The sequence below is a fragment of the Anabrus simplex genome, chromosome 1 (assembly GCF_040414725.1).
Source record: "Anabrus simplex isolate iqAnaSimp1 chromosome 1, ASM4041472v1, whole genome shotgun sequence".
NCBI lineage: Eukaryota > Metazoa > Arthropoda > Insecta > Orthoptera > Tettigoniidae > Anabrus > Anabrus simplex.
The window spans coordinates 1,580,062,892-1,580,085,558 of NC_090265.1; the positions used below are offsets into that span (position 1 = coordinate 1,580,062,892).

The following is a 22,667-nucleotide window of genomic DNA, read 5'->3' on the forward strand; positions in this document are numbered from 1 at the left end:
CACATGTTTCACCATAAGTTGAATCTTCTGACATGAAAAGTCGGTGCTCTTCTGAGGAGGAATAGTTATTACCATGATGATTTTCGGAAAAACTGGAGAATTCTACCCAGTTGTTCACAACATACGAAACAATACCTTCACGAACTTCTTTATGTCGTAACTGAATAGAATATAAAATTTAAGAAAGAGATCTATGTAGACACGCATAGTCACGTACAATAGAAACAATGTTATGTGACAACACTTCACCATTAATGTTTACATAAGTTACTGCCATTTTGCTGTGCGCGTGAGAAAGATGTGTTCGCGCTGCAGTCTGTTGTTTAGCTATCCCGTTGAAATATCATACACCAGTATTTTGAATCTTCTGATATCAAATGTCGGTACTCTTCTGAGGAGGAATTGTTATTACCAAGGACTGGCAAGGCTCAAAGCTTTCTTGCTCAAGAGTTGTATCACACTCTCTTCATTACTGGTCGACAATATGCAAGTTGCCTCAGGTCTCTCCTTCCTCAATATGAGTGACATATCTTCGAACCTTAGATAGTGTGGCAGCACCAGCGTGAACCACATAACTATAATTGTATTCCTACTTTTTTGATGAGTGAGTATTTTGTTTCATTGTGTATCAAAAATCAAAATCTCTTTATTTACAAATGAGGTGTCTACCTCGGTGGCAAATGGTACACTAAAATACATTATTGTCAAGCACTAAATTTTAAATTAACAAGAGAAGAAATTTTTTTCTAGAATACAATAATATACAATTTATGCTAACAATTTTTTCTATTAAACAAACATATCATCCTTAATAAATTCATATTGTTTACAAAATTCTACTTATAATATCTCCTATACTTACAAACATAATCAACTCATATACAGCATGTGGAATTACTTCAAATAATACTATGCAATTGGTATAAGATTAAAATTTACATTGCATTTATTTACTTTTTTTTTACCCATTTTGGATCCTAAGTAGCATAACGACCTGCTGCGTCTTAACCAGAGCCCCCTTTTACCATTACTTTTCAGAGTTCCTGAAGAGCCTTCACAGCTACCGTAGCGGTCCCAGGGCCCTCGAAGTCCCCACTGTACTTCACCGCTATAGGCAGTCCCCTACTTTGGCTGTCCAAACTCCATGGACCAGGGGATGGAATTAATTTTTAACACACATTTTTTATTTACAATAGCCTGCACTGGTCGAATGACCTCTAACATTTCATTTATTTTCCCTGTTGCTGTTTATTCTCTTCTTGAATACCTGTACAGATTTTGGAAAAGGATCAAACACTACCCCTGGTAAACTGTTCCACTCCTTCACGCCCTTCCCAATGTATACAGCATATGTTTTAGATGTCCTGTTCATATGATATGGGGCAGAATATTAAAATTTAGATCAAAAAAAGAGATAAAAGGGGAATATCTGCTAACTGTTTAATCATATGATATTGAATATTCTGAGTTATAACAATGCACATTTAAACACCACTCTTTGTTAATTGGTAATAAGAAATTGCAATCTTTTAAGTATCCAGATTCAGTCATTCATTTATATTTAAGATTCATGTTATTGAATGTCTGTTCAGTTACACAGTCAATGAACATTGTAGAAATGTAGAGTGTCATGAGTGTCTAGAACCAATGTATTTAACGGGACTATAATTTAATTAATTAATTAATAACGTTCACTTAATTTATACAATATATAATTAGATCAGTGTGGTTGATTTGAAGGATAAAGGCAGTTTTTTGTACGACCACAATGAATTGATGACAGCCACAGTCGTTACACACATGCCTGAATCATATTTATATGTTATTACTTAATTATTCCTCAAATGTTTTTTGATTCATATAATTAATCATTTTAAAATAAAAAAACATTTAAACCTCAGTCTGTGCCAGTATTTCATGCATTTCAGTAGGATAGATTAGCGTATAGCCTAATAGCCTCGTATCCTCCTGTCGCATCGCACATGACAGTCTAGAGGACGTTACATCACCCTGGAGAGAAAAGAAGACTGCGGTGGGTATTTTTTATTACAGGGCAGCCGTGGCGGATCCAGAAAGAAGAAATAACCGCAGAGGAAGAAGTGCAAAGGCTGCAATATTTCTACCAGACTTCATATTTAGAGTCTACTCATCCAGGAGCAAGTTTCTTACGCATATTATTAAAATAATCAGTGAATAGAGTGAGTGTTTACACAAAGAGCAGAAGAGGATTTTTTAAAAAAAAATCTCTTACACTATTGGCTATATCTCAGCCAAACTTCATAGCTAGAGTCTACTCATCCAGGATCATGGTTCTATATGAATATCATTCGATTGTTGGATGCGCTAGCGAGTGGTTGGCTGTTCCATGAGCTCTGTATTGGTGATAAAGTAGTTAAGAGTTGTATAAATTTAGCAAGTTTTGTGTGTTAGTGATACATTTAGTTCCAAAAAAATTGGTGTTTAGTGTTTGTTTGTAATAATTAAGATTAGTGGTATTTATTTACATTTCTGCACTGAGTAGTTCCGTAGACGTTCGCTATATTACAAGTTGTAGGTTAAGATTGCGTAAAAGAAGAATTTTTTTAATTTTTTAAAAATTTAAATATCAGTAAGTTTGTTGATAGAATACTTACAAAGACGGGATATTAAAAAGAGTTGTAACTTCCGCAGTGGTTATATTAGTGCAGGCAATAAACAGGCTATTTCAAATAGCAGTTTAACTGTTCCAACTATCACGAAAGTAATAATTTCTTTAAATAACGTTATTTTGTTGTAAATTTTGTTTAAAGAACGGATTTCAGCAGAATATACAGTATATACAGAATATACAGTAATTCACTGGTGAAATAGTTGACAGTCGTTGTATGGTTATCGATTATTTTCCCTCTTCATATTCAAATATTGCATTGTTAGCTACAGTCGTGAACAAAGGGTATAGTGCAGTCAAGAAAATATTTTAAAAATCAGCTGATTTCTGTATTCCCATCATTTGGAGTTCCGAGTAGGTAGTTCAAGTGTCCGTAAGTTATACTTCGCACCCTCGATCTTTCACTATTTAAGAGCGGTTAGTTAATAATAATCAAATTCCTATATCCCAATAACTGCAATTCAAGTCCCTGGCGTAGTGTTGAGAGAAGTTTTTTGAAAAAAATATTGTAGACATCTTTTTTCAGCATTTAAGGACAATTTTATTCTCCGCCCCGCGAAGTAGGGAAAATAATAATAATAATAATCCACCAGTTGTAATAATCCCGTACCCGCAACCATCTTTCAGTTGAGAATTGTAGTGCAGAAACGGTATATTTGATAGTACTTTGTATCTTGCCTGTTATATTCGTGTGTATCTTTGTGTACGGTAACCCTTTCGATACTTCAGCATTAAACAAAATGGCAGTCTTCATTTCTATTAGAGCATAGCAGGATAAAATAGTAGGCCTACTTATAATAATCTCTCTACGCATTTAACTTAGTTGGTAATCCATAAGTATACTTTTTGAAAGTACAGTGAAATTTTCTTGGTTTACAATACTAAAAAAAATGTTTCATTAGTAATTAACAAGTTTTGGGACATGTTTCTTCCTACTTTCTGGACACCATCAGCCTAAAATACTGTACTTGTAAGCTGTGTAAAAAATGACAAGCTCACAAATACACTTTAAAATACATTTATGGTTACCGAATACGTCAAGTTAAAGTGTATGATAAAATTCGAAGAATGTTCTTAAAATGTCCGAGCTCAGTTGCTTTTTAGTTCTGCTGAAATCAAGATAAAATTGTTGAACACACGTAATGGTTCCATTAAAAATTCGATGTTGTCCTGACGATGTGTTGTTGATAATAATTCTTAGATAAAAGGTTCTGACGCAGGCGGAATAATAGACTGTAAGCACTCAGACGTAGAAAGGTTGAGCCGTAATTGAATATTCCTAGAACGAAAACGACGGCTATTAGCAAGATTCATTTTATTTTATGCAATAATCCTTAAATAGTTCTTGCGAATTTCAAACTTTAATCGCATTTTTTCGTTTCTCTTTGTGCTTAGTAATAACCTACTCTAATTGGGATACATCAGAACGTAGTTTAAAATTATTGTAGTGTATTGAAGTATCTTATTAGAAATTAGCGTGCTTATTCTATTAATGTGAAGTATTTGTGTAGCAGAAGTATCTGTAGAAACTTTTGTACTATAATACTGTTGTTGTAATTAGGATAGGCTTAAGTGCAATTTAGAATTCTTGTGTATTCCTTTCTGTATCAGTAATTAACGACAGTTTTCATCCTTTTAGAGTGTTGTAGGATAAAAATATAGTAGGACTAAGTAGTGTTGTAGTGTAGTAGTATATTAATTACCTTATTGTTGTGTGATCATTGTGTACTAACCTAGACAATATTTCTCACCTTTTATTTTTTTGTGCACAGAATGCGTTATTTTATACTTTTATTTTCATTATTCCGTAAAGAATGACTAAGGAGTGTAAGTGCAGGAACTGTGCGTGTGGCCAGGCATTAAGGAGTATGAGGGAGGAATTGGAGAGTTTGAGGGAGATATTTAGAATTCTCTCAGAGGACAGGGAGGAATGTAAGCCTCCCTCCAACAATGTACAGGATACAGTAGGTGTAAAAGTGGGATGGGAAGGAAAGGGGGTATTGTAGAAGAGAGGTAGTCTAATGTTTCAAAGGGATGGACATTGCAAGCCAAGGGCTCTATTCAGGATCAGAATTCAGGACAGAAGTCTGTGAGAAATCGGTGCGAATCACTGAAGGTAGAACAACAGAGGGAAGATAAGGAACAAGGAACTGTTGCTCAGAAATGTGGAAGTAGGAGGAAAGGAAAAGGTAGGAAAGGGAAATGTAGAGTAGAGGATAGGAAAATAAAGATGGAACAGAGTCATAGGAGAGAGAAAAGGGAGGAGAAAGTAGATTATGCAGCCGTCAGGGAAGATAGTTCTGACCAGGAGGAGAGGGGATCAAATGAGGTGGGTAGAGTTGAAGCTCTGGTCATGGGGGACTCTATTGTTTGACATGTGGGTAAAGTATGTGGAGGAAAAGGAAACAGGGCAGAGTCTTATACAGTAATTAGGTTGAGGCAGATGTTGAGGAAAGTAGAAGAGAAGGAAGTGGAACAGGAAAAGGTGGTACTGTTTCACGTTCGTACCAAGAACGTAAGGCAAGCGGGTATAAGTACCAACAAAGTTGGGGATGATTGAGACGTGGTAAATGCAGCATGGGTGAAGTTTAAGGAAGCGGAGATTGTTATCAGTGGAATAGTGTGTAGCAGGCATACTGATTGTAAGGTGATTGGGGATTTAGATGAGACTATGGAGTGGATATATCGGAAACTAGGACTGAGATTTCTAGGTCTTATTGGGTGGGTAGGAGATAGGGATCTGCGCTCAGATAGCCTTCACTTAAACCGCAGTGGTACGTTTAAGTTAGAAGGATTACAGGGAGGTAGATTCAGGGAAACGGGCTGGTCAGGGGAGCGGTGACAAGGCTACAGGGATCTGGAAGTCAAACACGGATGACATAAAAATGTTAACGTTAAACAGGTAAAGTATTTTCAAGAAACAAATAGAATTAAGTAATTTAATAGATATATACTTAGCAGATATTGTAATAGGATTTGAATCATGGTTGAAAAGTTATATAATGGATGCAGGAATTTTCTCACGGAACTGGAGTGTGTATCGTAGAAATAGGATAGGAATTGTAGGAGGAGCAGTATTCATTCTGAAGAAAAAAGAATTTGTAAGCTACGAAAAAGTTAAACGTGACAAACACGAAATTCTAGGTGTAAGGCTCATCTCTCAAGATAGTAAATAACTTGATGACTTTGGAGTGTACAGACCAGAGACGGGTAGCTCTGACGCTGATTCGGAATTGTTTCACAAGATAATCAGCTATGTGGGAAACCATATGGAATGGAACGTGATTCTAGCGGGTGATATCAATTTACCAAATGTCAATTGGGAAGGTAATGCGAACGACAGGAAGCATAACCAACAAATGGCAAATAAGTTAATATGGGAAAGACAGCTGATTCAGAAAGTAATGGAACCAACTGCAGGGAAGAATATGCTGGACGTGGTGCTGGTAAAACCTGATGAGCTCCGTAGATAAAGCAAAGTATAGATGGTATTAGTGATCAAGAAGCTGTTTTTGTCGCAGTTAAAAATAAATGTGATAGAATGGAAGGTCTTAAAAGTAGGACTATTACGCAATACCATATGGCTGATAAAACAGGCATGAGGGAGTTTTTAAAAATAAATATGATCGATGGAAAACGGTAAATAAAAATGTAAGGGTACTGTGGGATGGGTTTAAAGCAATAGGAATGTGAAAACAGGTTTCTTTTAAAGGTAGTAAGCAATGGTAAAAACCAACTGTATTATAACAGAGAAGTAAAGAGGCTAGGAAGCAGGTGCAGGTTGGAAAGAAATACAAATGACTGTGAAAGTAAAGAGAAAGCACTTACACGGAATTTGAATCTAGCAAAGAAGTCAGCTAAGGATAATATGATGGCAAGCATAATTGGCAGTCGTACAAATTTTAGTGCAAAATGCAAAGGTATGCATAGGTACTTTAAGGCAGAAACAGGTTCCAAGTAGGACATTCCATGAATTATTAATGAATAAAGGGAGTGTGAATGCGAGGATCATCAAAAGGCAGAAGTATTGAGTCATCAGTATGTAAAGATTGTTAGTTACAAGGATAATGTCCAGATAGAGGAGGTGACTAATACTAAAGAAATATTAAAATTTACCTACGACAAAAACATTTACAATAAGATACAAAGGTTGAAAACTAGAAAAGCAGCTGGAATTGACAAGAATTCGGGTATTATACTAAAGACAATGGGTTGGGATGTAGTTCTGTATCTGAAGTAAATTTGATTATTGTTTGCATAAAAGAGCCATACCAAATGAATGGAGAGTTGCTATAGCAGCCCCTGTGTACAAACAAAATGTTGATAGAAATAAAGCTGAAAATTACTTGCCAGTCAGTTTGAAATGCATTGCAAGTAAACTTTGGGAACTCATTCTTTCTGATCATATTAGACATGTTTGCGAAATTAATAACTGGTTCGATAGAAGGAATTTCGGGTTTAGGAAGGGTTAATTCACTGAAGCTGTCGGATTCCAGTAAGTTATAGCAGATATCTTGGATTATATATGCTAGTTGCTTTACGTCGCACCGACACAGATAGGTCTTATGGCGACGATGGGACAGGAAAGGGATAGAAGTGGGAAGGAAGCGGCCGTGGCCTTAATTAAGGTGAAAATAGGAAACCACGGAAAACCATTTTCAGGGCTGCCGACAGTGGGGTTCGAACCTACTATCTCCCGAATACAGGTTACTGGCCGCACTTAAGCGACTGCAGCTATCGAGCTCGGTATATCATGGATTCCGGAGGTCAAATTGTCTGCATCGCGATTGACCTATCTAAGACATTTGGTAGGCTAGTTAGAGGGAGACTACTGGCAAAAATGAGTGCAATTGGACTAGGCAAAGGAGTGACTGAATGGGTGGCTATATTTCTAGAAAATAGATCTCAGAAAATTAGAGTAGACGAAGATTTATCTGACCGTGTAATAACGAAGAGGGGAATTCCCCAAGGCTGTATTATTGGAAACGTATATTTTCTTATATGTATAAATGATATGACTAAAGAAGTGGAATCAGAGATAAGGTTTTTCTTAGATGATGTTATCCTGTATAGAAGAATGAATAAGTCACAAACTACAAAATGGCCTCGATAATGTTGTGAGATGGTCCGTTGTGAATTGTATGATGATAAACGGGGTTAAACGTCAGGTTGTGAGTTTCACAAATAGGAAAAGTCCCCTCGGTTTTAATTACTGCATTCATTGGGTAAAAGTTCCTTTTGGAGATCATTGTAAATACGCAGGTGTTAATATAAGGAAAGATCTTCATTGGGGTAATCACATAAATATGATTGTTAAAAAAGGGTACAGATCTCCGCACATGGTTTGAGGGTATTTTGGAGGTTGTAGTAAGGATGAATAGGAGAGGTCATATAAGTCTCTGGTAAGACTCCAACTAGAGTATGGTTCCAGGATACGGGAACCTCATCAGGATTACTTGACTCAAGATCTGAAAAAATCTAAAGAAATGCAGCTCTATTTGTTCTGGGTGATTTCCGACGAAGGGTAGCGTTACAAAATGTTGCAAAATTTGGTCCAGGAAGACTTAGGATAAAGGAGACGAGCTGATCAACTAAATAGTATGTTCCGCCCTTTCAGTGGAGAGATGTAGTGGAATGACATTCGATGACGAATAAGTTTGAGTGGTGTTTTCAGAAGCAGGAAAGTTCACAATCTATATATATAAAATAAGAGTTTTGTCTGTACATTGCTCAAAATTTGAAAATAATGGTATTTCTGTATCAGTCATGTCCACAGTAACAAGGAAATGCACTTTTTACTTTTCCGTAATTTCTGTCTGTCTGTCTGTCTGTCTGTCTGTCTGTCTGTCTGTCTGTCTGTCTGTCTGTCTGTCTGTCTGTATGTCTGTCTGTCTGTCTGTCTGTCTGTCTGTCTGTCTGTCTGTCTGTCTGTACACGCATCACGAGAAAACGGCTGAAGAGAATTTAATGAAAATCGGTGTGTAAAGTCGGGGGATGAACCTCTACAATCTAGGCTATAAATCATTTTGTTAACGCTGAGTGAAATGGTAGTTTAGGGAAAGGCCTAAAATTTAATTCTCAAATATTTATATTATTAGTGGTACTATCGATAAATACTACATAACTAAAGTTATATAGAATTAAAATTCCTATCATTTATGTCTTATAAATTTTTACCGTACCGGCTGTGATAACACATATATTCATGAATTGTATTTTTGTTGCAAAGTCCATATCAGCGCCGAGCCACGAGAAAATGGTTCAACAGAATTTAAAGAAAATCGGTAGGCCTATGTAGAGTCGGGGAATAAGAAACTACAGTCTAAACTATAAACAATTTTATTCACCCTGGATGAAATTGTATTTTAGGGGAAGGCGCCTAAAATTTATTTTTTAAATCCCTGTTTTATTTGGTCCTATCGAAAAGTACTACATAAAAAAATATGGAGAATGAAATTTCCGATCATTTACGTTTTATTCAGTTTTACCGTACCGGCTATGATAAGAGTGGTATTTCATTCTCAGAAGAAAACTAATTGTGAAGGCCTACAATATCGAATGGACATAACATTGATCAACAATACATTACATTGACCATTGTTTGTTATGATGTTCTCTATCTCTTATGCTGCCACTCAACTCCACGTACCAAGTAAAACAGCCTGACTGAATACTGGAGGGAAATAGCTGGGGAGTTAGAAAACTTTCTTTTTTAGCATGCCATTCTTCTGGTTCATACATTTTCTGATACTGCTGGTACGTAACACACTGGTTCATCATAGTATTCTAAATATTCGATCCCTTCTCTGACGCGCTGTTTTGAATGAGCAGTGTGCAAACTTAAGGCAGAGGTTCTTAGTAGTAGTAGTACCACCTGGTCTAGAATTACAATTTAAGACTATTCCGAATTATAGCACCATAATTCACTAAATAACTCAACATTCAACCCTGAAAAGAGCCATTTGTTAAGAGACGCTTCTTCCACTTCACTTTTATTAAATTCTACATTAATTTCATTCCAAATTAGCAGTGAAGTGGGGGTTTATCCTCTGGCTTGGAGGAAAAATTTGCTTTCAAGTCAGATTTTTCCGCCGCCAGTGTAGTGAATTGAGATTTTCCGACTCATCGGGTACTCCTAGGAAACAGATTAGAAAAAGAGGATAGAGTTTGCCCTGGGACTCTCCACTATTCGACGCCCCCTCCGTAAAAAGACGATGAGTGTTCACGGATCACGGCTGTCTGCGACTTGTTCATTCCAGCTCTGGAACTTCGGACTATTACATCGGCACGTAGTACTGTTCGTTAAAAGCGAGAAAATAGGTGGTTTTTCGTTTGATCGAGTATTTCATATGAAAGCATTGCTTTTAATCGCGCCATTCCTACTGACGTCATTGTACTGACCTTTGTTCATTTCAATTGGGAAAACATCTGAGGATGTAAAAAGGCAGGTGGAGAGTGAGCGTCTGCCATTATAATGAAAACTGCTCAACTCGATTCTGACTGGCAGTAGACAAGTGGGCCTACCATCGTAATGGAAACTCCCCAACTTGATTATGACTGATAGTAGGCAACAGTCTTCACATGAGAAAAGACTTATAGAGACTCCCCGTCGCGTTTCTGGGGTAACGTTAAGAGCTGTGCAATTTAATGCAATCTCACTCACAACGTGTACATTACTTACGATAGTTCTGTATACAGTGCAGAATTCCGTAGCGAAGCACGGGTACATCAGCTAGTATGAAGATAAAGTTGGAATACAAGAGAAAAAATTTGGGCAAATATTCGTTTATAGGAAGTGGAATTAGGGATTAAATAACTATCAAGGGAGATGTTGAATAAACTTCCAATTTCTTTGCAATCATTTATAAAAGGCTAGGAAAACAACAGATAGGTAATCTGCCACCTGGGCGATTCCCCTTAATGCAGATCAGTAGTGACTGATTGATTAAAAATCACTGAATAGACTGGAAGTTTATAGGAAGACCGGCACATTTTTTTTCTTGCTTTTCAATTTTCTCTTACACTGCTGGTTATATCCAAAATTTGTAGACAATATATGAAACGCTACTTCAGTTTAAATATTTTTTGGTATGTACATGATTTCGCTTATTCTTCAAATGACGATAAAAAATTACTATTTTCTACGTCCTTCATGCTCTGCAGCCAGTGACGGACAATCTCGCAGACGTTCTGTTATTTGATGGATTCTTAACAGGAAAAATCAGACGATGCATTATATTTCTATCGGCTTTAAAATTACCACCGCCTAATGTATCTGAACGCCGAGTCAACATGAGGTGGGACATTCCCTCTGTCTGTCTGTCTGTCTGTCTGTCTGTCTGTCTGTCTGTCTGTCTGTCTGTCTGTCTGTCTGTCTGTCTGTCTGTCTGTCTGTCTGTCTGTCTGTCTGTCTGGTTATCTATTTGTTTGTATATTCCTAAAAGTGGAAAACTGATGGATTTATTTCAACCAAACTACGTATTTGTATTCTACTCACACAGGATTGTGTTATAAGGAGCACAATTATGATGCCATGGTAATCACTTGGAGTTGGTATTTATAGGAAGACTAGCTGATGTACCCGTGCTTCGCTACGGAATTCTGCACTGTATACAGAACTATCGTAAGTAATGTACACGTTGTGAGTGAGATTGCATTAAATTGCACAGCTCTTAACGTTACCCCAGAAACGCGACGGGGAGTCTCTATAAGTCTTTTCTCATGTGAAGACTGTTGCCTACTATCAGTCATAATCAAGTTGGGGAGTTTCCATTACGATGGTAGGCCCACTTGTCTACTGCCAGTCAGAATCGAGTTGAGCAGTTTTCATTATAATGGCAGACGCTCACTCTCCACCTGCCTTTTTACATCCTCAGATGTTTTCCCAATTGAAATGAACAAAGGTCAGTACAATGACGTCAGTAGGAATGGCGCGATTAAAAGCAATGCTTTCATATGAAATACTCGATCAAACGAAAAACCACCTATTTTCTCGCTTTTAACGAACAGTACTACGTGCCGATGTAATAGTCCGAAGTTCCAGAGCTGGAATGAACAAGTCGCAGACAGCCGTGATCCTTGAACACTCATCGTCTTTTTACGGAGGGGGCGTCGAATAGTGGAGAGTCCCAGGGCAAACTCTATCCTCTTTTTCTAATCTGTTTCCTAGGAGTACCCGATGAGTCGGAAAATCTCAATTCACTACACTGGCGGCGGAAAATCTGACTTGAAAGCAAATTTTTCCTCCAAGCCAGAGGATAAAACCCCACTTCACTGCTAATTTGGAATGAAATTAATGTAGAATTTAATAAAAGTGAAGTGGAAGAAGCGTCTCTTAACAAATGGCTCTTTTCAGGGTTGAATGTTGAGTTATTTAGTGAATTATGGTGCTATAATTCGGAATAGTCTTAAATTGTAATTCTAGACCAGGTGGTACTACTACTACTAAGAGCCTCTGCCTTAAGTTTGCACACTGCTCATTCAAAACAGCGCGTCAGAGAAGGGATCGAATATTTGGAATACTATGATGAACCAGTGTGTTACGTACCAGCAGTATCAGAAAATGTATGAACCAGAAGAATGGCATGCTAAAAAAGAAAGTTTTCTAACTCCCCAGCTATTTCCCTCCAGTATTCAGTCAGGCTGTTTTACTTGGTACGCGGAGTTGAGTGGCAGCATAAGAGATAGAGAACATCATAACAAACAATGGTCAATGTAATGTATTGTTGATCAATGTTATGTCCATTCGATATTGTAGGCCTTCACAATTAGTTTTCTTCTGAGAATGAAATACCACTCTTATCATAGCCGGTACGGTAAAACTGAATAAAACGTAAATGATCGGAAATTTCATTCTCCATATTTTTTATGTAGTACTTTTCGATAGGACCAAATAAAACAGGGATTTAAAAAATAAATTTTAGGCGCCTTCCCCTAAAATACAATTTCATCCAGGGTGAATAAAATTGTTTATAGCTTAGACTGTAGTTTCTTATTCCCCGACTCTACATAGGCCTACCGATTTTCTTTAAATTCTGTTGAACCATTTTCTCGTGGCTCGGCGCTGATATGGACTTAGCAACAAAAATACAATTCATGAATATATGTGTTATCACACCCGGTACGGTAAAAATTTATAAGACATAAATGATAGGAATTTTAATTCTATATAACTTTAGTTATGTAGTATTTATCGATAGTACCACTAATAATATAAATATTTGAGAATTACATTTTAGGCCTTCCTCTAAACTACCATTTCACTCAGCGTTAACAAAATGATTTATAGCCTAGATTGTAGAGGTTCATCCCCCGACTTCACACACCGATTTTCATTAAATTCTCTTCAGCCGTTTTCTCGTGATGCGTGTACATACATACAGACAGATAGACAGACAGACAGACAGAAATTACGGAAAAGTAAAAGGTGCATTTCCTTGTTACTATGGACATGACTGATACAGAAATACCATTATTTTCAAATTTTGAGCAATGTACAGACAAAACTCTTATTATATATATATATATATATATATATAGATATAGATATAGATTATTCTCAAATATTTTGCTAACATTAGGTCTATCAAAAGACTGCATACAACAAACGTTTAAGAATATGTTATTTCCGTCCTTTATGCCATGTACGTATTTTTCGTACGACGGATAATAACGCAGATGATTTCGAAAAACTGGATTTTAGTCCAAGTCCCATAGGACATGTCGTGCATGTCACTTCAAGGTGGGCAATGGGAAATTCTAAAGAGCCATTTTATTTTCGATAGGGCAGATATTAAGGGAGGTATCATTAATGTCAGAGCGGCACACCAGTGGTCAGAGATACAATATGCAACCTGATAACCATGGAGAATTTCGCCCATCTTCGAACCTGGAACCGTATCGTACAATAAATTTGGAAATCGTCATCATTCTCTCTCGACTTTGTTGGGGTTCATCACATTTCATGTTACTGCCATAGCTTTCGTAGGAAAATATTTTAACATGTTGCATTAAATGTGTGAATAGAGCCATGTGACTTCGCATAAATTCCTGAAGGTGACATGTAATCCACTGCAAATACCCGTGTGAAGAACGGGTAAAAATACCAGTGTATAAATGAACCTTTGCGTCACGCCCCCTTAGTCAAAATGCTGAATATAACTCTACCCCAATACCTTCCACCCATATCACCTATCTTCGTCTACTCCTTAACCGCGCCCAAATTTCCAGCCAGGGAAAGCGTGTTCCCCTCTGTGTGTCCCACCCCAACCCCTCAGGGTGTGAAATGAAAACATCCGGTCGGCAGTTACAGAGTCAGCTTCCGCCAAAATGGTGTCCACGGCTGGACCGTGGGTCGAGAGCTTAGCATTCCTACAGACTAACCGAGCAGAGTAGATTTCCGCTTACCGGTTGCCACGATTCTAGCGTGGCTGTGTAGTTCTGCGTTCGGGAGACGGAGAGGGGCTGGACCCAACGTCGACTGACCTGAGAATGGTTTTCCGTGGTCTTGCGGTCTCTTACATCAAGGCGAAAGCCGGGAGAGTTGCTAGTTGTGAATATAACCGTAACGATAATTCATCTGTACTGCACCAAGAAGAGCCTTGGCGTAGGTGTCTGTATTGAAATGGAAAATATATACAGGATGTTTCAAAAATAGGGGGCATAATTTCAGGTATGCATTTGTTACATGTAGATAATCAAAATAGTGCATTACAACATATGTCCGGAAATGCTTCATTTCCGAGTTATGGCGTTCACAACACCGAACTCCACCGGAACGTTTTTCTTCCGCAGGTCATTGTCATTACAGGAGCAAAATGTCCACCTCCTGCTTGAAGACAGACCTCACATCCATGTCTCATTGACCTGCGAGCACGTTCCAGGAGTATTGCGTATGTCCTCACACGATGCCACAATTCGATTCCGAAGGGTTTCCACATCAGGCACCGGAGACGAATACACTGGTGATTTTAAATGGCCCCACAAGTAGAAAAGGAGAGGGTTCAGATCAGGTGAGCGTGGAGACCAAGCAATCGGGCCACCTCTACCTATCCACCGATCAGGAAATATTCGATACAAGTCAAGCGATCAACGGAAAGTGCCAGCGGCGGTTCGAATCCTGCGTCGTTCAAATATTTTTGCATCGGTATGATGTTTGAATACGTAAAACTAAGCCCACATTCAAACAGTAGAATAATGATGTTACTCATCTTGTGCCCTGCGCATACTCCCCTGGTTAGGGCCTGAATGTACTGTAATCTTTGCTGTCATTCGGCAGGTTTTCCACAGAGGAATACGTTGACATGCTTCTCATTTAAAAGGAAGCTAGACAAAACGTGTGCGAGGCACTACATCTGTACCAGGAACGGTATCCCGACAGGCGACACCCGGCTGCTACGACATTCCGCCGGGTTGAAAGACGCCTAATGACAATAGGCGTGATTTCCAACCAGTCACGAGTTCGCGATAGGCCCGATACATCGGGTGAAACAGAAGAGGCCGTTCTGGAGGCAGCTCGTAATAATCCACACATCAGTACAAGGGCGATTGCACGTCAGATGAACACTAGCCAACCAGCCGTCTGGCGAATAGTGCATGAATATAAATTTCACTCATACAATCTTGAGCTACACCAGGAGCTCTATGGGCGGGATTTCGAAGCTCGTGTGGAGTTCTGTCGGTGGCTATTAGGCAGGCTGGACATGATGCAGCATTCGTATCGCATATCTTGTTCGCGGACGAATCGCGCTTCCACAATAACGGGAACGTTAAATGCCACAACATGCACTATTGGAGTCCGGACAATCCTCACTGGGTGCGATAGGCGGCCCATCAAGTACGATGAGGAGTGAATGTTTGGTTGTGGAATCTTTGGAGATCGCCTGACTGGACCTTATTTCTTTGGGGTCCATTGGACGGGCCCACGCTACCTGCACTTTCTGCGTCAGGAACTCCCGCTGCTGCTGGAGGATGTGCCCTTGTACGATCGTTTGACGATGTGGTTGCAACAGTATGGAGCTCCAGCACATTCGACTCTGCCCGTTCGTAACATCTGAGCGAGGAACTGTTAGGGAAATGGATAGGACGATGAGGCCCTGTTTCTTGGCCAGCCAATCACCGGATTTAACTTCTTCTTGTGGGGACATTTGAAGAACGTCGTTTACACTCAAGCGCCGGAAAACCCCGACCAGATCCCGTAACTTATCACGGACGCCTGCCGAACAATTACATCTGGAATGCTTCAGCGCGCAAGACGATCTATTGGACACCGGGCCCGAATGTGCATAAACCAAAACGGTCATCACATCGAGCATTTGCTGCGATAAAACATTGTCAGGCCAGTTGTGTTCCTATTATTTCCGGTCTGTATGTGTCCGGCCTGCAAACCCTAATCGGCCCTCCTTAGGGCCACAAACACATTCATTCACACACAATTTGCATGAAAGCGGGTATTGGACTTACACTGCGTGCGGTATGTATTAAACAAATACTTCTAAAATTTGCAATCTTCGCCCCGGACTCAAACTTCCCACCTGACATACCAGCCCGCTCCGCCACGCCTTTACCAACTCCACTACGGTTCCGTACGGCACAGTGGGCAGCTTATAGCAAGTACACTGACTGACAGAGCAAATGCAACACCAAGGAGGAGTGGTTCGAAAGGGATGAAAGTTGGGGAAAAAACAGAGTCGGCACGGAAGAATAATTGATGTTTATTTCAAACCGCTATGCAGGTTACACAATGCGCACGGCATCGACTCAGTAGGATGTAGGACCACCGCGAGCGGCGATGCACGCAGAAACACGTCGAGGTACAGAGTCAATAAGAGTGCGGATGGTGTCCTGAGGGATGGTTCTCCATTCTCTGCCAACCTTTTGCCACAGTTGGTCGTCCGTACGAGGCTGGGGCAGAGTTTGCAAACGGCGTCCAATGAGATCCCACACGTGTTCGATTGGTGAGAGATCCGGAGAGTACGCTGGCCACGGAAGCATCTGTACACCTCGTAGAGCCTGTTGGGAGATGCGAGTAGTGTGTGGGCGGGCATTATCCTGCTGAAACAGAGCATTGGGCAGCCCCTGAAGGTACGGGAGTGCCACCGGCCGCAGCACATGCTGCACGTAGCGGTGGGCATTTAACGTGCCTTGAATACGCACTACAGGTGACGTGAAATCATACGCAATAGCGCCCCAAACCATGATGCCGCGTTGTCTAGCGGTAGGGCGCTCCACAGTTACTGCCGGATTTGACCTTTCTCCACGCCGACGCCACACTCGTCTGCGGTGACTATCACTGACAGAACAGAAGCGTGACTCATCGGAGAACACGACGTTCCGCCATTCCCTCATCCAAGTCGCTCTAGCCCGGCACCATGCCAGGTGTGCACGTCTATGCTGTGGAGTCAATGGTAGTCTTCTGAGCGGACGCCGGGAGTGCAGGCCTCTTTCAACCAATCGACGGGAAATTGTTCTGGTCGATATTGGAACAGCCAGGGTGTCTTGCACATGCTGAAGAATGGCGGTTGACGTGGCGTGCGGGGCTGCCACCGCTTGGCGGCGGATGCGCCGATCCTCGCGTGCTGACGTCACTCGGGCTGCGCCTGAACCCCTCGCACGTGCCACATGTCCCTGCGCCAACCATCTTCGCCACAGGCACTGCACCGTGGACACATCCCTATGGGTATCGGCTGCGATTTGACGAAGCGACCAACCTGCCCTTCTCAGCCCGATCACCATACCCCTCGTAAAGTCGTCTGTCTGCTGGAAATGCCTCCGTTGATGGCGGCCTGGCATTCTTAGCTATACACGTGTCCTGTGGCACACGACAACACGTTCTACAATGACTGTCGGCTGAGAAATCACGGTACGAATTGGGCCATTCGCCAACGCCGTGTCCCATTTATCGTTCGGTACGTGCGCAGCACAGCGGCGCATTTCACATCATGAGCATACCTCAGTGACGTCAGTCTACCCTGCAATTGGCATAAAGTTCTGACCACTCCTTCTTGGTGTTGCATTTGCTCTGTCTGTCAGTCAGTGTAATAGGTTTACTCCGGTCACAATATAAATTTAGTGTTTCGCCGGCGTGTCAGGTTCATATGATGTAGAAGACTCACGCATGTCTTCCAGTGTTCAATACGAGTATACGGCGGCCTATCTTAGTGAGACGGTAAATACCAAGATATCCGGTTGTCTGAGCATACCGGCAAGAAAGATGTTTTCAGGACGGAATAAATATTGTGAGTTGCATAAAACTAGATTGGAAAGAGCGGCTAAATCAAGCTGTATATACAATAGTCTGTACATTATTCTCAGTATCAATGTAATACCCGTTTTCCAACAACATTCTTTCAGACGTATTCCCAAGAATTTCTTCTCAACCTCTCTAAACATAATCTCTTAATACATTATTATATGCTGATGAAGTGGGCTGACAATAGGGCAATAATTTTGTGATTACGCAGCCCTTCCTAGTTCACTAGTAGCACGGAAGGTGTTTACTTCTTAAACCATCGGCTTTGCCACTGCAAGTTGTATCACAAAAGGAAATGGCAGAAAAATGAAGACGTTTGTTCGGTCCCTATACAGTAAGTTTTCTTTGTTTTTTTGCTAGTTGCTTTACGTCGCACCGACATAGATACGTCTTATGGCGACGATGGAACAGGGAAGGGCTGGGAGTGTTAAGGAAGCGGCCGTGGCCTTAATTAAGGTACAGCCCCAGCATTTGCCTGATGTGAAAATGGGAAACCACGGAGTTACATACTATTCTAACAGATGGCAGAGAAACAGTAACTCTAGTGGATGACCTATGGCCGAATTTTGGTAACTTAATTAGGGTACGGTATGTCGGATAAGCACCCAATGTATCAGCGGAGATCCTTTCCAGGCCGACATCGTTTGAAATGGAATTCTTTTCGCCCTTCAAAGAACGGACTACCTCTGCCAGGTTTGAACCCGCGGCCTTGGGAGCTGGAGTTCGGCGCTCTACCATTTATCCGCAGAGGAAACTATTTTCAGATTATGATATCAATGATATTAAACCCAGGAAAAGTAAATGAAATAGGTGATTTGAAGCAGAATGAGACATTTTCTCAATAGGAAATCTTTCTGTTACTAGATATGAGACGAGGCAATTATACTGAACACCAAATTATTACTAACCTGAATTTTGCAAGAAGGCTTCATAGAATAGCTCGTCTGAACCGCTGTAATTACTCAGAAGGCGATTGTGATGGTAATAGGATACAGCTGCATCCTTCGGCTCCCGGGCCACGTAGATTATCTGAAACAGTGGTCAGGGGAATGCTGTAGTCATTGTCCATCAACTTGCCAAGGCCTAAACAATTTGAAGAAAATTAAATTAGGAGAGGCAGAAATGGAAATAAATTTTATTGCAAATAGTTAAAAGAAATGCATACCACATAGAACACGCCTTGCCACTGAATTAGGCTTATGCATGCGAGTCTACAATTCACAGCTGGAGGACTTTGACGGACTAGTTGTCCACCGACCATAGTCTATAAATGTCCTATAGGTCACATGTCTGGCAAAGGGGAAGGCCATGGAACAAGCTGTTCCTGCTGTGCTTCGAAAGAAGTTTTAACGTTCATGGGAAAATTTGGTCACGTGTTGCCGTGCTGGATAAAGCGTCAGGAGTGCGCTGAAGGAAGGTATTGCTTATGCCTCTTCAAATTCCCAGAAGTACCGGTTGCTAGAGAGCTCGCCATCAATATACAGTCACTCCCATAAATATTCGGCCGCTGATAACAATAACGCACCCATGACCAGAATGTGAAACCAAATGTGTCCAAGTAATGAAACTACATTTGTTTGCTTAGGCCGAAGAGGAATCACGGAGCATTGATGTACAGTATGCTGTAAAAGAAAGGACATTGTGCACACGGGTGAAATGACACGCCTCAAATATATTCGGTCACCCGGAAAGGCCGGGATTGTCGCTGTGTTCATTGACAGAGACAGGGCAGATAGCGTTGCAAAACGTTCAGTTCAGTAGTGCGGTGCCACAAGACACGTCGTGCCGAAATCATTTGCTGCAGTGTTGCGGACTGGTATCAAATGGGGTGCAAAAGATAACACAATACCACGTTTGAAAAACGCCAGCTCATGATATTCCATCATGCTCGATGAAGGATATCGCAGATGCTTAATATAACCAGAACAACAATTGGAGATATAATAAGACGATTCAAAAATGAAGAATGAATTGATTCAATTCCCCAGACAGGCAGACCAAGAAGGCTGACAGAACGAGAGGAGCGGCTGTGCTTCAGAATGGGAAATTAAATACGAAAATTAGTGCTCCGAAACTGGCAGCAGCTGTTTCAGAGGAGTGTGGAAATAAAGTGGGTACTGATACCATGCGAAGAGCACTGCGAAGGAATGAGTTCTTTCGGAGAAGAGCTAGGAGGAAACCATACATTAGTGCAGTAAATAAAAACAAGCTGATAGAGTTCGTGAAAACCAACGTACGCAAACCCAGTGCTTGGCGGGAGGATGTGTTATTTGTGATGAGTCAAACAAAGTTCAACGTCTTCGGGTCCGATGGAAAGTAATTGGTGTGGCGGAAACGTCACGAGGAACTGAGAACAAGCAATTTACAAGCAACGGTAAAAAAAAATGGTGGAGGAAGTGCAATGACGTAGGGGTGTGTAGCATCGAACGGGGTTGGTGTACTGAGTTTCACTGAAGATACTTGGACAAAAAAGGGCTATTTGGCTATCCTCAAAAACAATTTGCGACAATTTGCGGAACAAATTGGTATACAGTGTACTTTCAAGTTCTACCAAGATAACGACCTCAAGCACAAGTCGTAACTTGTTAGGGAGTGGCTGCTGTACAACTGCCCGACCTGAACCCCATCGAGAAGGTATGGAGTCGAATGAAGGCAGCAATTGCGCTGGCCAAGTTCCTTCAGAGACTTGAAGAGGAGACTGCTACAAGAATGGCGGCATTAAGCCCTGATTATATCAAGAAAGCTATCGCCATTATGCCGAATCGACTGGAAAAGGTTCTAAAACATCAAGGTGGACCTACAAAGTACTGAATGTGTAACAGTGTTGTGAATTATGCGAGTTTGTGTTGCTCTTTGTATAGTGGTCGAATATTTTTGAGGTGGCACTTGAATTATTGCTTTTATTTAATGTACGACAGAGGGCGTACTAATGACGGTCAGAAGATTTTGAATTACATCACAATGTTTGTAGAACGTGTTACTGTGTTTTCCTACATGTTTCGTTGTATTATACGTTATCATTATAGCGTAAGAATAACTATCCAATAAAAGTGTGTGAAAAATCAGACTGACCGAATATTTATGGGAGTATCTGTATATGAGCCGGCCCCGTGGTGCAGGGGTAGCGTGCCTGCCTCTTACCCGGAGGCCCCGGGTTCGATTCCCGGCCAGGTCAGGGATTTTTACCTGGACCTGAGGGCTGGTTCGAGGTCCACTCAGCCTACATGATTAGAATTGAGGAGCTATCTGACGGTGAGATAGCGCGCCCCTGGTCTAGGAAGCCAAGAATAACGGCCGAGAGGATTCGTCGTGCTGACCACACGACACCTCGTAATCTGCAGGCCTTCGGGCTGAGCAGCGGTCGCTTGGTAGGCCAAGGCCCTTCAAGGGCTGTAGTGCCATGGGGTTTGGTTTGGTTTGGTTTGGTTTGGTTTGGTTTGGTTTGGTTTGGTTTGGTTTATCTGTATATGAGCTTAGGTCGTGAACGATAGCCAATGGTGCCCCACAACATCACCCATAGATTCGGCCTGTTTGACTTTAGGTACCGCTCATCCAAAATCGTCTAATGCATATACAAACATCTTGGGCCTCAAGAGAGAGGGCCGGGCGTGTTATCCGTGGGAAGGTGGCTCCTTTTCTCACCAGGGGTGGATAACACGACCGGGCAGTAGTTATGCATAAACCCATCCATGCATTTATTCAGCGAGTCGAATGTTCTCTCCTCAGTTGGTGGTTATCCGTGACTGGGAGGAAAGTGTTCATTCATTCATGCATGCATGACAATTCAATTCAGTCATGGAATCATTCATTATCAACTCATTCATGCATTAATGTAGCCATATGTATAATGTCTGTGAATATGGAGGAGAACTCTGTACAGACTTATGAAAACTAAAGTAAAGTAAAGCATATACGGACATCATTCCAACCGCGCCCAAAGCAAAACTCGCCCTAAAACACGACGTGCTGCCAGTCTACGTGTTTATGTGTGCCTTCACAAGCCTATTGTAGCCTGCAATTTGGACGATCCAGGCTCAAGGTAATCCATTGCAAAAGCGTGTGCGCAACCAGTACTTCAAGAAACGGGGATTGTCACGCAATAGAAGTGGAAAATATCACAGCTATTACAGTGCATCGCCCTAGTGATGACGCCTGCGATGAAGCTGTACGATCCGTCACTGTCATACAAGCGAGTTGTTCGTAGCACTACTAATCTGTCGGATATCACTCAGGACAAAGCGTGCTGCCTTCCTTTGGATCTTTTCGAGTTCTCGAATAAAATAATCCCCATTCACTACAACCATACTCTAATTGGGGTCTTATCTTTGATTTATACGTCCTCTCCTTTACATCCATACTACCAACCCCTAAAAACTCTCATAACTACGTGAAGTGATCTTCAGTGAACTTTTATATCACAAGATCGTTAATGTGGTTACCCCGATGAAAATATTCCTTGTATTAGGAAATAGATACTTGCAGTGATCCCCATGAGGTAATTTCACTCCATCAATACAATAATTACAATTGAGGGAATTTTCCTCCTGCTGAAAATTACAACCAGACTCTTCACAGCGTTTACCATCATACCATAATCTCTCTCCGTCTCACAACATTGTCGAGGTCTTTGTTTGCAGTCGCTCACAAACCTGTAAATTATTTATTACCCTAGACAGTATAACATCATCTACGAAAAGCCTTATAATCTAAAAAAATCCACAGACTGTTTCCAATCATCGATCGGGTCAGGAGCGGAATGAATGAAGACCC

The 22,667-nt window shown here is 40.9% G+C and overlaps 1 protein-coding gene across 1 annotated transcript in view; it reads right to left on the bottom strand.

Moving 5' to 3' along the window:
• LOC136858559 (luciferin sulfotransferase) overlaps positions 1-22,667 on the bottom strand; it is a 98,333-nt gene that overhangs the window by 21,336 nt on the left and 54,330 nt on the right. The window contains exon 5 of the mRNA XM_068225603.1: positions 18,806-18,926. Within this exon, the coding sequence (XP_068081704.1) occupies positions 18,806-18,926 (121 nt within the window). The remainder of the gene's footprint in view (positions 1-18,805; positions 18,927-22,667) is intronic.